The sequence below is a fragment of the Sphaerulina musiva genome (assembly GCF_000320565.1).
Source record: "Sphaerulina musiva SO2202 unplaced genomic scaffold SEPMUscaffold_4, whole genome shotgun sequence".
Lineage (NCBI taxonomy): Eukaryota > Fungi > Ascomycota > Dothideomycetes > Mycosphaerellales > Mycosphaerellaceae > Sphaerulina > Sphaerulina musiva.
The window spans coordinates 543264-559728 of NW_016017386.1; the positions used below are offsets into that span (position 1 = coordinate 543264).

The 16465-nt window shown below is 52.0% G+C and overlaps 6 protein-coding genes across 6 annotated transcripts; 2 read left to right on the forward strand and 4 right to left on the reverse strand.

Annotated features, from left to right (window-relative positions):
* Positions 1-122: 122 nt before the first annotated feature.
* On the reverse strand, positions 123-6439 carry SEPMUDRAFT_148601 (uncharacterized protein). Its single transcript, XM_016905023.1, has 2 exons — positions 5936-6439; positions 123-5816 (listed from the first exon to the last, which is right to left on the reverse strand). Exon 2 carries the CDS (start codon positions 5675-5677, stop codon positions 2951-2953), a length of 2727 nt encoding a protein of 908 aa, XP_016761355.1. The 5' UTR covers positions 5678-5816; positions 5936-6439; the 3' UTR covers positions 123-2950.
* On the forward strand, positions 409-1662 carry SEPMUDRAFT_41714 (uncharacterized protein; the record flags this gene model as incomplete). Its single annotated transcript, XM_016908842.1, has 1 exon — positions 409-1662. The coding sequence occupies one exon, from the start codon at positions 409-411 to the stop codon at positions 1660-1662; it is 1254 nt and encodes a 417-aa protein (XP_016761356.1).
* Positions 6440-8304: 1865 nt separating the features above from the next.
* SEPMUDRAFT_132580 (uncharacterized protein) lies at positions 8305-9376 on the reverse strand (the record flags this gene model as incomplete). Its single annotated transcript, XM_016902501.1, has 1 exon — positions 8305-9376. Exon 1 carries the CDS (start codon positions 8986-8988, stop codon positions 8305-8307), a length of 684 nt encoding a protein of 227 aa, XP_016761357.1. The 5' UTR covers positions 8989-9376.
* An 839-nt stretch (positions 9377-10215) lies between these two features.
* On the forward strand, positions 10216-10619 carry SEPMUDRAFT_116295 (uncharacterized protein; the record flags this gene model as incomplete). Its single annotated transcript, XM_016901243.1, has 3 exons — positions 10216-10272; positions 10398-10475; positions 10551-10619. The coding sequence occupies 3 exons, from the start codon at positions 10216-10218 to the stop codon at positions 10617-10619; spliced, it is 204 nt and encodes a 67-aa protein (XP_016761358.1).
* Positions 10620-10775: 156 nt separating this feature from the next.
* Positions 10776-14450, reverse strand: SEPMUDRAFT_107280 (uncharacterized protein; the record flags this gene model as incomplete). The annotated part of the gene is made up of 1 exon (XM_016900678.1): positions 10776-14450. The coding sequence occupies one exon, from the start codon at positions 14448-14450 to the stop codon at positions 10776-10778; it is 3675 nt and encodes a 1224-aa protein (XP_016761359.1).
* Positions 14451-15059: 609 nt separating this feature from the next.
* SEPMUDRAFT_63969 (exoribonuclease) lies at positions 15060-16384 on the reverse strand (the record flags this gene model as incomplete). Its single annotated transcript, XM_016909661.1, has 2 exons — positions 15060-16008; positions 16101-16384. The coding sequence occupies 2 exons, from the start codon at positions 16382-16384 to the stop codon at positions 15393-15395; spliced, it is 900 nt and encodes a 299-aa protein (XP_016761360.1). The 3' UTR covers positions 15060-15392.
* Between the last annotated feature and the right edge of the window lie 81 nt (positions 16385-16465).

Below are 16465 nucleotides of genomic sequence, written 5' to 3' on the forward strand. Positions count from 1 at the left end.
TACCGTATGTCTGTCAGGCGGCTTAGCGTGGCTTGGCATGGACCATCGCGTCTCCTGGGAGGCTGTGACAGTAGGGTAAGTTCAGGGTCTTCTTTGTACAAACTCAACTACCTCCTACATACCTCAACCTCGACTTCCTCATTATCGTCTAGCTGCACTCCTATGGGCAGCGCCAGCAGCCTCGCGCAACCTGATATACCTCCGACCGAGTCCCGGTGACTGCGCATCACCTCCCCAATCGGCGCTGTGATGTCCGCAATTCCCGCCGCGCATGATCCCTCCGGCCCGCCTGCTTTCGCCGCAGAGGAACACGAAGGACACGGAGACCGATATGATTATGAAAATGATGGCAGCAGGATGGGAAACGTCGCGAGCAGCGTGCGCAGTGTCAGAACATCGAAGAGTGTCATGGACCTGGGCAAGTGGAGGAGAGCAGTGGGCATGCTCCTGTTGGGCGTGACCATATTTGGCTGGACCAGCACGAACTTCCTCGCCAGCTCCATCTTCTCCGACGATACCTACTCGAAGCCATATTTCGTCACCTATGTCAACACTTCCTTCTTCATTCTCCCCCTCATACCGATATTGATTAAAAAAGCCTACCAGAATCCGGAAGATCTGAGGCGGTTGAGAGATGAGCTACGAAGCACTCTACAGTGGCGGTACACCCCTTTGAAGCAGGAAGATGGAGACGGGCGCAATTCCTCCAATAGCCCAGTCCTGCGCAGTACCGATGCGCTCCTCGAGCTGCCCTTGGAGACGACCGATGTGCTCAACGCTAAGCACATGCACACCCCTTCTGCTGCGGACCTGGCCGAGGATCCGCTCACTTTGCATGAAATCTTCAAATTGAGCGGCGAATTCTGTATTCTGTGGTTTCTCGCCAACTACTTCGTGGCTGCCTGTTTGCAATATACCACTGTGGCTTCATCAACTATCCTCACGAGCACCAGCAGCGTCTTCACACTCCTCTTCGGAGCCATCTTCCGGGTGGAACGCTTCACAGTGCGCAAACTGCTCGGAGTCCTGGCATCCCTATCTGGAATCATCGTCATTTCGAGTCTAGACCTGTCTGGTAAGACCAACGACGACGAGCATCGAGGTGATTTCCCCGAAAAGACACTACGAGAGATTGCCATTGGAGACTTTCTGGCCTTTCTATCGGCCGTCATGTACGGTCTTTACGCTGTGTTCATGAAAAAGCGCATTGGAGATGAAAGCCGTGTCAATATGCCAGTGTTCTTCGGCTTTGTAGGTCTGATCAATGTCCTCTGTCTTTGGCCTGGGCTCGTCGTCTTCCACTACGCGGGGATCGAACCTTTTCAGCTGCCACCGGACTGGAGAGTGACTATGGTCGTCATTTTGAACTCAGCAGGCAGCCTGGTTAGCGACATGGCATGGGCGTATGCTGTATTATTGACTTCGCCCATCGTCGTCACTGTTGGTCTAAGCATGACGATACCAATTTCCTTGATTGGCCAAATCGTCCTGGACCACCAGACGGCAGGTCCGTGGTATTGGCTAGGCGCGTGTATTGTGGTTTTGTCTTTCTTGTTCGTCAATCATGAAGAGAAGAAGGACGATGAGCTACCTATACCGATACCGATCTCAGACGATGGACCGAGCACAATTGCTACGACACAGCAGCCCTTACCACGCTGATGCGCTTGTAATGAGCGCCGTGCAATAGATATTTCAGATACTTTCCTGCTGCTCGCCTGATCCTCACCTATGGCCAGCTTCAATCATGTTTAGGCACCCACGGCAAGTGACATTCATCTATGTGAGATGTGAATGGGCAGGCCCGTGTCGGACCGCGTGGACAAGCGCTGAAACGAAATCACCGAACTACTGTACCATTCCGCATCACCATGAAGTGGAGTTGCCAAGTCCAGCCAAGTACTCGAGGACGCGAATAGGCGAGACAAAAGCAGGTTTAGGTGCGGTAGAGCATCTTCGCATCGAATACTTGTACGCTGGAGATGAATGGCCTTTCCAAGACGCCGTGCCAAGTGCGAATTGCAGATTCGTCTCACATATGAAGAGCACTCCTGACGTGCTGACATGCTGTACAGTCGCACGCGTATCGACCGGGCCGATCGCTTTGGACTCGGCCTGGCACGAGTTGACCGGGTATTCCCCGCACAACCTTTCCCGGTGGCCGTGTGGCTGCGTTGAAAGCAGCAGGGCGAATGGAGACTGCAATGCCCAACAATGTTATCGTGTCTCGCCTCGTGTGAGATGGCGCTCGAGAGCATCTAGACACTCAGTCAGAAGTAGGCATGATATTCCAGCCTTTTGTCCAACGAACGTTCTTTACTAGACTATGGACGGAAATCCAGAGATGATAACGAGCTCCCATTGAGCTCATTGCATCATATCGAACAGAATGCAAACTAGAGCAGTCTTTCGAAAACGGCACGTATCTGGAAAAGAGAGGGATGGATACCAAGCGTGCGTAGTAGAAGGAGATTCCACACGAAGAGTGAAACAAGGAGGAGATGTGTGTGTATTTGGAGGGTGAGAGTACGGCTGTTACTTTTTCATTCCTTCAATGCTCTTGAGATCGCTTGGCAAGGGTATATCAAGCTAGGAGATTGATGATGATGATGAAGACCATCGAGAAGAGTAAATTATATATGTCCCATATCCCATTTGATGTCCAGCGCGAAAATTCGCGTATCGCGTATAAGCAAAGTACAGGTAGTTGTAGTAGTAGCAAGTAGCAAGTAGACAGTGGTATCAGCAACAGTATATAGTAGTAGCAGTAGTAAGTAGTAGTGGTACAAAATCCAATCTCTTTCCATTCTTCCATTCCTCCATTCCTTCTTTCCTTCTTTCCTTCTTTCGTTCTCCTTCCTACCACTACCAAATTTTCTTTCCTCCCCTTATCAACAACGGCAACAACATAAATAGATGAATCAACCGAAAGAAAAAAAACCACCAACAATCACGCAACTTCCTCTTCTGCCCAACCGGGCAAACCGGGAGAAACTCCCAACCCGTAGCCCTCACCACTACTGTAGCCCAAGCCAGAGAGTGGTTGCGGCGAGGAGGAGGAGTTGTTGTTGTTGTTGTTATTAGTATTGTTGTTATTCGAGTTGGAATTGCCATTGGCGTTGTTCGAATTGGAGTTACTCTGCAGCGAAAAAGCGGGTAAACTGACGGCGCGACTGTGAGCGCTTCGGGAAGAGGCATTGTTGCTGTGATGACTGCTGGATTGGTTGTTGTTGTTGTTGGAGTACGAAGGGGAAGAAGAAGTGTTCATGCCTGCTTGCATGCCGTTGGTGATATTGACGCTTTGATGGCTTCCGTGGCCGAGATGGTGGAGATTGTGGTGGCTGTGGTGGTGGCTGTGGTGATGGCTGTGGGAAGGGGGTTCCAAGCCGGCGGAACGGGATGCGGCGACTTCGTTGGGGGAGCTGTAGAATGCTTGTTGGTTGGAGAGATGTGTCGCCGTGGCAGATGTGGGCTGCTGTTGTTGCTGTTGCTGGTAGGATGTCGTCGTTGGGAGTTCGTAATCCGATGGGCTCAGGCTGCGTTGGGCCTGTTGTGCTTGTTGTTCAGCGACAGCCTGAGCGCTTTGCTGGGTGGCTTGGAGGTATAACGTGAGCGGGTTGTTGGTGCCAGTGTTGAAGATCGTGGACGCAGTCGGGCCTTGCAGTGGATTGTAGGCAGATGGTCCAGAGCTTGCCGGTGACACGGAGTGCTGAGCTCGTTGCGAGTGCGGCGCCAGCCCGTTGACGGGAGACGACGAACTGACGCCATTCTCGCTGGACTGCTGCTGCTGTTGTTGCTGCTGCTGCTGCAAATGTTGGTTGTTGATGACTTGTCTTGGTGGGTTTCCACATCGATCTTTGCCAAAGTTGACCTTGAATCGCTTGTATTCCTCCTTGCCCCTGACAGCCTCAATTGCCTTGATTGCGTTGGCAATGTTGGTAAAGTTCACAAATGCACAGCTCTTCTCCCTCAGCGTGTTGACGAGCTCAATTTCACCATACTCCTGAAAGTCTTGTCGCAGGCGGTCTTCCGTCCACGTCTCGTCCAGATTGCCCACATATACGTTTCGAGAGGCTCCACCAGATACTGCCAATGCGATGGCGGGAGGCAGCGCTCCCGAGTGCTTGCCCCAGCCGATTTTGAGTCTCCGGTTGTGAATCATCAGGCCTTGTAGATTGCTGAGAGCATAAAACGAGGCAGCAGAAGTGGGATCGATGAATGTGACGAAGCAGATGTGCTTGTCGGGGATGTATCGAATGTGGTGCAGCAGGCCGCCCCGTACCACGTTGCAGATTTCCTCAATGGTCGTCTCGGGGTGAATGTTGCCCAGATACACCGTTCGATTGCCCAGGTTATTCACTCCACCGGCAGTGGTCGCCACTGCAGCTGCAGCAACGGACTGCTGCGCCAGAGCATTCGTAATGAGGTCGCGATCCGCGCCGTTCAGGACATGTGCATAACCAGGGGCAATTCCCAAGTACTGCGCTGCATTCTGCTGCTGAGTCTTTGACACATACGCGCAGCGGTCCTTGCCATAGTACACACGTCGGGGCGCCTGCCACTTGGGCTCCTGAGGAAGCTGAGTGACAGCCTTGATCGCGTTGCCGATGGAGAGGAAATGGACAAAGCCAATGGCTTTTTCGCGCACAATCTTTACGGTATCGACGGGACCGAACTTGCCCAGATCTTCTCGCAGCTCTTCTTCACTCATGTCCTCGGAGAGGTTGCCCAGATATACGTTACGTGATGCCCCCGACTGCTGTACCGCCAGCGCTACTGAGGTGGGCACCGAAGAGGGCTTGCCCCAGCCAATCTTGATATCCTGTCCCTTGATCGACAACTTCTTCAAGATGGCGTCCGAGTGGAAGTGAGTGGCGGAGCTGGCGTCGAGGAACGAGATGAAAGCACAGTTCTTGTCAGGTAGTAGCCGAACAGACTCGATCTGACCGCTCCGCACATGGCCCAGAATCTCTTCTGCAGAAGTGTCCGGAGGGATGTTGCCGAGATAGACGGTCCGGCTGGTGCCAGACACGATGCCCGGAGCCAGGCTGTGCATTGCTTGACCGTAACCGCCCATCTGCATACCAGCAATGGAGCTGAAACCCGTAGTCGGCGACTGGAGGCCCCCAAAATATGACGAGTTCTGATACGCATTCGGGGAGCCTAGGGGCTGGTATGCGCTGGGAGACAGCATGGGCTGCTGCTGTTGCTGCTGCTGCTGTTGATGTTGATGTTGTTGCTGCTGCTGCTGAAATGCTTGGCTCATACTCATTTGGTTTTGGTGATGGCGAGATCCGCTGGGCTGTTGCTGGAAGCTTTGGAACTGCGGTGACTGGAACGCAGTGGGCGAGCCGGGCTGGAATGGACTGCCCATGAGCAGATTGGTCGGGAGGAGTGGTGTGAAGTTCACATCATATCCCGTCTGAGGGGTCTGCATGTCGGGGACATTGTAGCTTTGGCTTGCCATTCGCCCGGTATTGATGGGCTGTATGCTGTTCCTGTGGCCATGTCTGGCTCCATAGCCTCCCAAGGAAGGTTGTGCTCGATGGAATGATGATTGCTGGGGAAAGCCGTTCTCGTCGGGGCTCATGGACGGTTTGACGGCAAACGACTGCGTCTGGCGATGCCCATAGTTGTTCGGTGCGGACGACATGGTCTCGTTCTGCATGCCAAGCATGTGAGGCGGGAGCACGAGGCTGTGCCGCGGATTTGCTGATAGCACGGCCGTGGTGAAGGTGTTGGAGGTCCGGATCTCGCGATCGGACACAGAATTTGCAGTGAATAGAAATTAGAATAAAGTGTCCCTACTACGACGACTGTTGTATCCCAATGTTAGCTGCAGCCGGGCGAGTGGTCGTCGCTCTTTGCAAGAAACACCGCAGTGCTAGACAGGCAGACGGCGACAATGACTCCAGGAGCGGAATGATTCACTGACATCTGCTTTTGGTGGGAAGCGAAAGCCTGTTGCCTACAACGAGGTTCGTAGCAACTGGTATGTCCCCACTCAGCTCGAGCCGTTATGGTAATGCTCTGGCTGTGTATTGCCCAACCATATATGTACACCCTGCTCTTTTCCGTCGCTCCCACGTCTGCTTGCAAACGCGCTCTCTCTCTCTCTCTGTCTCTCTCTTTTCGACGTTTCCCCTGATTGTATGAACACACTTTCAATGGGTGACAGTCGGATCGCTAGTGGGCCCGCTCGCGTTTCGAGGAAAAGAATGGGAACCAGGGGTCGACGTGGAATTTTTTGCGAAGAACTCCAGGCTTCTGAATGAGAATGTAGTACGAAGAAGAAGACGAAGACGAAGACGAAGCAGAAGAAGAAGTAGAACAAGAAGAGATAATGAGAGGCGATGATGAATTGATGCAGCGAGCGCCAAACGCAACGCTTCGCGGACGAGAATGAGAGGAAGGAAATGATACAGCGGCCCTGGCGAAATATCACGGACATGGTCCCGGCATGCAAACAGGAGGATAGGAGATGAGCTGCTGCTCAAAGCGGCTAGAACTAGCTCATCATCCCCGATTCTCGAACAGCTTTGCGGGTCGGGCCACTGGGAGGCGTCTAATATATATGGATGTGGATATATAAAAAATATATAAATATATAAATATCAACATTGAATATACATTTTTTTCACTCATCACGGCGATGTAGTGGGAAGGAGAGAGGGAGAGACAGAGATGTTTTCGAGGGTGAGTGAGCCGATAAAAAATTGGGGAGAGCGAGCTGCAGCACGATCAACAAAATATATAGGAGGTAGCCTTTGTTGGAGATAGTCCGATAGTGTGTGTGTGTGCAGCCGGCCCTTGCAGACGAGTTGCAGTGTAGTCACATTCGGTTCCTGCAGCCTTGTGCAGTTTGTGTAACGAATAACGATGAATATAGAACGCCTCCCGTCGTGTGAGTGCGTGTTAGTGTGTGTGTCACGGTGTGAGTGTGTGTGAGAGCGTGTGACAAGGGCAGCCAAACAGAGCAAAGGGCGAGTCGGGAGCGGGTAATAATGCTAGATTAGAACTAGGGGGGGGGGCAGGCTACCATCCATCTAGGGGCCTTCCCCCCTTGTTGTCGTACAACCCACCAATTTCTGTACAACTCCAGTCTCCAGTCTCCAGTTTGGGGTAACTTTAGTACTTTTCGTCTTCATTATCAATAGACTTGTCATACCGAAAAGCCATGCTCCATCCTCGTGTCTCGCGACAATCGAAAGTGAAGTCCATACCTACATTATTCAGGCAGCAATCGTCCATCCGTCCGTCCGCCCCTTTTTCTTCATCTACCTTCTTCTGCTTCCTAGGAGGTACGATCACATTGAAAAACCCGTATCCATACCAGCAGATCATAGCATAGCATGAGCATGAGCAGCTGTATCGACCATGCTCCTCCTCCCCCTCCCCTCCCTATCAAATAACAATGACGATGTACGATAACAAGAGAGGAGAAGCACCCGAGTACCGACCTCAACAAGGCCCGAGAGTATCTAGGTTGGCTTTTTTACGATATAATGATAATCCACAAATTTCCCCTCTCAACGGTTTTGTGGAGAACATTCATCATCATCATCATCATCATCATTATCATCCTTATCAATTCATACCTCGTCACTACCTAGGAGGTAGGTATATATGCTTCTACTACCTCCCTACCCTCGAATACTCGACTCTTATCTACCTATTAGTGTAGTTGTACATTACAAAGGGACGGATACACCGATACACCGATATACCGATATACGAGACTCCCTCCCCTCCCACTGACCTTACTCTCTACTCTATCGCGAACACCCATCAATTCTTTTTTCTTGAGTGTAACTGGAAGAGGTCTTATTCCCTCGCGAGCGACGGGCAAACAACAAAGCAGTATACAGTACATGCCCTGTACATACATGTACACAACATACACATCCATGGGGACAATAGTGCTGCGCTGCGCTGGCCGTTGGTAGTTTCACGACATGAAGCATGGCCGCCACGAGAGGCAGGCGTCCGTCCGTCACCGCGACTTTTCTTTTTTCAATCTGCATCTGCCTCTGCCTCTGCCTCTGCCTCTGCTCATTCCTCATTGTTTCATTTGTCACAACAGTACATGTAGCTAATTCTTTTGGGTGATTGAAGACCTTTTGCTGCCACGAGATTATACTCATATTCCATCTACCTCTACCTCTACGCACACGTACCGTACCGTACCACACCGTACCTATAGAAACATAGGAAAGATTCGATGACAAATCTAGGTTTTCTTCTTCTCTCATACTCAGGTACCAACTCCTCTACCAACCCTCATAAACCCCAACTTTCCCCTCCTCACGAAATAAATCTCCGCGTTTTTGTTGTTGTCGTCGTCTTCTTAGGTGGCCAATAAGAATAGTGGTTCTTCCTCGTCACCTCCCAATCATTCCCCGTCCTCGTCTCTCGGCGAGACCTTCTGATACAGTATTCGCCGTCATCGTCATCGTCATCAACACTATCCGTTCCCGGTCTTCTTCTTCTGGACGCCGGCTCACCATTCCGATAAGAAGTCAACACCGGAAGTTGGACATCTTTCTTCTTGGGAACAGTAACCATAGCGCCCGAGCAAGTCGGTACACGAGCGGGAGCCGGAGGCGAGTGCTGCGAGAGGAGCGGGAGCGTCTTCTGCTTTCGCATACTCGTCACAGCCGATGGATATTGTGTCTTGGGCGAAATCTGCGAGTGGTGGGAGGAGGAGGAGACTGGTGAGAGGTTGATGTTGTTGTTGCTATCAGCACTACTACTGCTGCTGCTGCTTCTTCTACGGACTGGTAGCAGTGGTGGCGGGACGGGATGGCTTCTCCTCGTGAGCTGGACAGAGTCGGCGGCCCTTCTTTGCCTCCTCCTGTTGTTCTCTAGGACTTCCATCTGCTCGTTGACTTCCATGTTGGCTACTGCTTCCCGTAGTCGCAGTCGGAGCTGTTCGGTGGAGTAGTCTGTGGGACCGGACGAGCGGATTGTTACCCTGAGGATGGACATTAGAATCGTTTAGTGCAGTGCAATGCAATGCAAGAAGGGGAATGGAATGAAAATGGGAAGATACGTTTGTGGGTGTTGTTGCACCTCCATCTTACATGTAGTAGTCAAGATGGGACGAGGTTGAGGTACAGCAGCAGCAGAAGTCCTGATCTTGCCGTCGAACTATGGCGGTAGACCGCACATGAGCGTAGGGAGGGTTACATGATTTCCAGTTCCAATCATCGACGACGGATGAGTGGAAGTGCGTGAAAGTCGCACAAGAGTAAGGTAGAGCGACGTTGAGTGATGAACAGCCACGTCGACGAGGCAGCAAGTGCAACACAACAACAACGACAACAACAACATTCCTCCGGTACCGTACCTACACGCTCCTCCAGCCGAATTCATTGTTTTTTCTCCATCAACACTACCTTACCTTAGTATCGTCGCTTGTGCTTTCCTGCCCCCCTCCCCCTTCCCCCAAAAAGGATTCCCCCTCGTGTTCGTCGTTGGTTGAGAAACCGGAATGCCTGGAAAAAGAAAAAAAAAACGCAAGCAGGTGTGGCGACACAGCTCTAGGTACCTGCAGCAGCATCAGCATCAGCAGCAACAACAACCGCTTGCAAGTGCCATCGTCACCAAACTAATGTACCTAGGTAATACTTCCATGAAAGTACCTAGGTAAAAGTAGTACTACTGCTGACTTTTCTATATTGTCATGACATCCATATAGTCAAGGGGGGAGGGGAGGGAGGGAGGGTACCCAGTTACCCAGGTCCTAGGTAAAGAAAAGGATTTGCGTGCCCGTATTCCCCGTACCTCCTACGACTTTTTCTTCACTTACACGTTGCACAGAGTGGATCCACTTCTGAAACCTAGATCTCTTCTTCTCGAATTAAAGTTGTTCGATGGGCTATGCCAAGAGCCTTGGAAGATGGACTAACAAGGTCGTATCTGTACCAACCTACTCACTAACAAAAGATATTTTACCAGGAGACTCTTGCTAGTCTGTAGCCGCTAGTTTTGTTTCGATTTCCGAACAGCTTTTTTGCAACCCGGGATAAGTTCGCTATTATGAATACGCATGCCGAGGAACATGAAGAAAATGGGGTGCTAGGAGGGTAAGAAAAGGTCTTGTTATAAAAGAAGACTCTGGCCACTCTTGTAGCTTTGTTGTACACTCACAATCTTATCTGATTTCGCCACTACCACTACTACTACCTTACTACCACCAACCTCGCTCTAAATATGAAATTCACCGCAGCAATCTTTGCCACTCTCTTGAGCTTGGCAACTGCCGTGTGGGTAAGACCAATCCAATCCGATTCAATCCAACCCTTTACTCCTCCTCCCCCCCCCCCTCTTCCTACTATTCCCACCTCATCTACATGTGCCCAACTTGTTGAAATAAATGCTGACTTGCTGGGCAGCAATGCGATCAGAAAGTATTCGCAGAAGGTGTCTGCGTTAACCGTGGCGTTCCGGGAGACGTTCAGCAGTGCTCAGCGGTATGTTTACTACTCAGATCGTCGACTGCCCCCCTCCTCCCCTTCTTCTTACGTTACTAACACCATTGTTTCCAGTCGGCCAAATGTACGGCAAACAATAACTCTTGCGAACCACTCGGACCGGGCAAGGCAAAGTGCTCCTAAGGAGGAGAAAGATGAAGCGAGAAGCAGGAACGGAAGGAGGAGAGAGAGAGAGAGAGGGAGAGAGAGGAGGAGGAAAGGGACGAAACAATTCACTAGCAGACAACATGGCGCACCTTTCCAAGCGAATTCAAATTGCCCTCTCTACCTTAGGTACTCTCACTTACTGAACTTGTAAAGATTTCTCGGTCCCGTCAACCGCGTCCTCACAACCCATACCTCCACTTTCTCCTTCTTCTCCTTCTTCTTCTTCTTGTTATTCTTCTCCTGCTGACCACCCACACTCTCCTCCTTGCCGCCGCCCTCGCCGCCGCCCCCGCCGCCCCCGCTGCCGCCGCCCCCGCCGCCGTCGTCGTCGTCGTCAAGTACCCCACGAAACATAATCTCTTGCCCGCTCCCAGACTCCCCCACAACTTCAGCGTCAGCTCGATCCCGCAGCTCCGCGAGCAAACATTCGACCCGATTCGCCTGCTCCAAACTATTCTGATCCAGATTCACCGATTTCGGTCGAGTCAATTTGACAAAGTGCGTTACAGCGCGTAAGTTTGCCTGGTCCAAAAAAGAAGTATGCGTGCCTTCGACCTCCTTTTCTCGAATCACCGTCTCTGTATGCGTTTCGCCAAGTACATCGTCGACGGTATACTTGATATGTGTAATAGCTTGTTTAACGTAGTAGAGACTATTGTGGAGCCACCCCTCTTTGGACGAGGGGAGGATGCGCTCTTCGGGGATACGGACGACGGGACTGACGATGACGTCTAATTGGCCGACGGCGGCATTCACGAGCGTGAGATGCTGGAATCCGTTGTGGGAGTTATGTTCCAGTGTGTATCGGCCTTCTTGGAAGTTGGGTCGTCCTTGGACTTGCTGGCTGATTTCCGCGGCTGCCGCTTGGTTAGCTTCGTCCGGATTCTCGAATTCGTTACACTCTCGCCATTCGACGTCTTGGATTCCAATGCCATCTTCTTCATCCTCCAGCGTGTATTCCCTACGGTATACTCGATAATAGTAGTAATAGCTGTCTTGTGGGTTGTCTTCGTCGATCTCGGATGCTGACTCTACGTCGGAAAGCTCAGCATCAGCTGCTTCTCGATCTTCCAGATATTTGCTGTGGATATCCCAAGTAATCGTCTTGCCGCCAGTCGTGGGTCTGGCTGCGGGTTCATCCAAGGGCTTGGCCACAGCCATGTCTTGCTCCGAGACTGGCTCTGGGACAGGCGGCCAGGTCTTCCATACTTTCTTGTTCACTTTGGCTCTCGCGCCTGGTGCGTCCCTGGATAGCGCTTCGAGTTCATCGGGAAATACAACTGCATCGTTTACAGCTGGTTCAACTTCGTCAACCCGCAGCTTCAGCCTGTAGTCACTTTTGCGTATGCCAGTGGCGGCTCTGTATTTCTCCACTACCTGAGCCCATCCCATGCCCTCACGTCGCCAACAAATGATCAGTGCGTCGATCGGCAGTATCTCTCCAAGGCTTCCCTTGATCAAGCCAGGCGGTACGGATCCTGTCGTTAGAGTGTTACTACTTCCCATCGCAGTGGCCGGGGCTGCTTTTTGGGGCTGAACCCACTGATGGTGTGGGTCATTGTCGATACTTCGTTTAGCTTTGTTGTCTTTTTCGTGAGATGCCTTTTCAGGCTCTACCTCCAGGACCTGTGGCGTGACAGACTTGATTGGCACAGTATTGGCAGCGTTGGTATTCGCAGTGCTGCCAATTGGCCACTCGCCGTGCACAGCAACATTGACTTCCATTCTGGCCTCCTCATCGTTAGCAACCATCCGTCGCTTCAGCTCTGACCCGACTCGAGCCTCGCTGAGCGCTTTGCTGACGGTCGAATACCGTCGTCGAAGAGTGTCTTCAGCTCGCTTTTTGCCAGTAAGTTCTGCAAACTTCGTACTGATAGCCGACCAGCTCTCTCCCGTGTCTCTCCACTGCAATAGTTTTGCATCTTCAAAAAGGATTTCTCCAAGTGGACGTTGCTTATCGCGCACTACTCGAGGCTTGATACCAGATGGCTGCTGCATCGGTCTGGACCCGCTCGAAAGAGCGTTGGATCCAGCTGCGCTGTGGAGAGATATTGGTTGCTTAGCGTAAAGGTGCGGTGTTGGCCTGTATGCGGCTGGTCCGTCGTTGTTATCATGATTTCCGACATCCTCTGTGGCGGCCGGCTTTTCAGTCAAGCGTGCCTCGCGGACTGTGGCGGCCGGGCCCTTCGGCTTCGGCTTCGGTGCAGCATGTGGCTCGTCTTCGTCTTCTATTTCTTCTTCCCGTTCAGTCTGTTTGTTTCGAATCGCGCGCTCTTTTTTCAGGCGAATGCGCTCGTCTCTATCACGCCGTGCCTGCTCATCAAGGATCGGTGCTTGCGCTGCAAGTGCAGCACGTCTTATACGCGCAGCCTCCTTTTCCGCATCATCTCTGGCTTTCTTCCTCGCTAATTCCGCGTCCGCTTTAGCCTTCCTCGCCGCTGCCTCGACCTCGACCTCGGCCTTCTTCTTCCTGGTCTCTTCTCGCGAGACCCGAAGTTGCTCATCAATGGCCCGGTTCCTTTGCTGATCTGCATATTCCAGACGTTGTTTGTCGATGTTTTGCTGTCGACGACGTTGGAGCTCAGCGAGACGAGCCTTAGCGCCCTCTGCTCGCTGAGCACGGTCGCGCTCCTCTTGCTGGCGTCTGATGCGTTCATCAGCTTCCCTCTTCTTGTTTTGCTGTTCTACTACGAGTCTGGCGTGGTGAAGACTTTGTTGTCGTTCTCGCTCCAGCTTCTGTGAGGCCGCTTCTGCAGTTTTGAATCCCAGTCTTTGCTGCTTATTCTGCTCCGTCTCGAAGTTCGTGGAAACACTGTTAGCAAGCTCGACTTTATGCTGAACAGGGCGCCGGCTCCGGATCTCGGGCTCTAGTGGGTGCTCCTTCTTGACTTCTTGAAGACGTTGAGTGAATGTGGAAGGGCCGTCTGTGCCCTCTGACGAGAACAATGATGTCTTGGGTGTCTCTCGCGCAATGCGCTGAGGCTTTGTCGTTTGAGGTTGCCTTTGGCGACTCATGGTTAGCGGAGTGATTGGAGCGACTTCTTCATCCAATTCGCGGCTGATGACTTCCTCAGGCTTCGGTCGCGCTATGGAGCGCACATCTTTCCGCTTGGACTTCTGAGACCTGCGACTCGGCGTCGGAGGCGACTGTTCTTTTTTTACAGTCTGGCGTCGAGCTATCGATGCGGTGGGCCAAGTAGGAGGTTTGAAATGCTTGTCCGCGAGCTTGGCGTTCTCTGCTTGTTGTCTCAGAAACTTACTTCGAGCTAATGCAGCCTCTCCATTGACTTCCAAAATGCGATGAGCGACCGGAAGTGAACTTCTTAAAGGCGAGAGTTGCCTCGAAATAGGCTCCGTTGCCTTGTCGTCGTCCGAGTCATCAGATATCTCCATGAAAATACTTTTCATCGGCTTAGGGGCCGCAGACGCGTTGGAAAGTTTGGAAGAAGAATGGAAGGGCCCACTAGGAGTGTCTCGTACAGGGAGTGAGCTGTCGTTGGACCGTTGTGGCAATTGCGAGCTGGGCAGCTTTTGCCTCTTCGCTGCATCGCTTTGTGGAATGCTTCCAGGCAGATCCCCTGGCCGCTTGACGCTGTTCAGCAATTGATTTTTGAGATTGACCGAGGGAGTTTTGGAGCTTCTGTTGGTAGTAAATGCCGAACGAGATTGAGCCCTCGGCGTAGGGTTTCCTGCGACCGCGATTTCTTCTTTGCTGTTGTCCAGCTGACCCCAACCCCGGCCATTCTTATCATTATGTGCAAAGCGGTGTGCTGAGCTGCTCGGCTTTGAGAAAGGCAGCTCGTCCATCGTACCACAAGATCGAGTGGACAAGTATGAAGCTGCTCAAATGTTGCTAGTCCATCTGCGCGTGTGCTGAGCCACCGAAGGCGGGAGTACGAGGTTGTGTTTAATCTGCGGATGAGGCCTAGAAAGGTGGCAACTTGTACGTCGATGCCTACTAGGTAGACTGGAGCTGCGAGTGAAGTGCTCAGCACGGTCGATATTGTTGGTCGATATTGTTGGTCGATATTGTCGGTCGATATTGTCGGTCGATATTGTTGGTCGAGACTGTTCGAAAATCTGCGAAGGCGACGTTCTCGAGACCGAGTCTTCGTAACGGCCGTAGTAGTAGTCGACCCGCTCAACAGGAAGGCGTCGGGGAATAAGGATCGGTATAGGCAGGCAGGGAAAGGATGGTCCACGTTTTTGTCGGTGCGTTGTGTGAAAGGCACCGTCGTTGTTGTCGATGTATTATGTGAAAGGTGTTGCAGAAATTAGGTGGGAGGGTATGTACCTTATACTAGCAGCTCTGTGAGAAGTGAGGTGATGCCAACGAGTTGAAATCTGGAAGCACGTGCACAGCTGCATGTGAATGAAATCATTTGTAGCAACAGAGGCATGCGTGCCTGATCGTCTCTTCCGTGCATCGGTCTAGTGGTGCCTTACTGTTAAATCCATGCATACCTACATTCACCACATGGTTGACAGATGATACTCCTGTCACTGCTATTTTATACCCTGCTTCGTTTGGATATGTTAATTGAAGCGGCTGCCATCTGTGTCTAGCGGCGCTGTTTTTCAGCTCGCCGTCAGGCACCGCTCGTGGATGGCCCTCTGGACGCATTGGTCTACGTGGTCCAGCGGTCTCCCTACCTTCCTGTACGAAGTGTGCTTTCAGATCGGATGGTATCGTGTCGCCACTTCGGCGTGGATGAGTATGCTGAGAGGAGCAGTCATCTCCCATGCGTCTCATCCCACAGGCTTCTCCTGCACGCGATCGTTCTCAGCACTGAGCTCCGCCATCAGTCCACCAGGATATCTCATCTTCTCATCTTCCTCCAATTTGGCCTTCACCAACTTATCCAGCATCTTCGCCTTCTCCAAAGCAGCATTCGTGCATGACAGCATGCTCATGCCATCCACTGGCGTGCCTCCGTACTTTGCGATCTGACAGACCTCCCCAAAGCGGTTGATGCTTATCACAATCTCACCCTCCCGGACGTGCTCCTCTAACAGCGTCGCATCCTGCAACACGATCTCGCCGCCCTCGTAGTAGCTCATGGTCACGCAAAAGGGCTGATGTTGCATGGACAACCTCACCGGCTCGCGCTCTCGCACGCTGAAAACTGTGACTTCCTCTCCGTGAACCTCCACATCGGGTCGTCTAAAGTGCATGAGAGCCGCGACCAGTGCCAGACAGCTCGCATCCACCAGATTGCCGTCGTGATCCAACACGTGGATGTCTGCGCGGATGTGGAAGCATTTCTGTCCAGCCACAATGCACAAACTCTCTGTATCCAAGGCTCCCGATCTGCGGATCGTCTTTTCGAGAATGCGACTCAGGATGATTTCAGTCTGGTCTTGACTGCAGGATCAGTCAGTCCATTCCCACTACTCGGTAGTTTCATTCCTTTTTCTCTATACCAGAAACATCATGGCACGAATCGCTGCACATACCGTCCAACTTCGAAGGCCGGGCTCGCAATGGGACTCAACTCGGTGCTAATGGTGAAGACTCCATCGAACTTTCGGTCTACATAAGGAACGACGACTTCTGCAGAAATGTTCACGAGCACTCGCGTTTTGCCTATGCGCACGTCTGCTTGGCCGTAGTTGTCGCCGAACGCGAGATCAATGGGGCGGAATTGGTCGAATTGACGGCCATCGATACGGATGTTCTGCGAGAGGGCCGAGAGAATGAAATCGCGTTCGTTGGAGGAGGGCAGCGCTTCCGACGGCATTTTCGCTCCTGATTCCTGGGGAAAGTGAGGAATGCTGTAGGTCTTGTTGAAAGTTTCGTCGTTTTTCAAGGTCTGGAGAAT

Bases quoted from the DNA above. Each gene is read 5' to 3' on its own strand.
- SEPMUDRAFT_148601 (XM_016905023.1), bottom strand. From the start codon at position 5,677: ATGCTTGGCATGCAGAACGAGACCATGTCGTCCGCACCGAACAACTAT.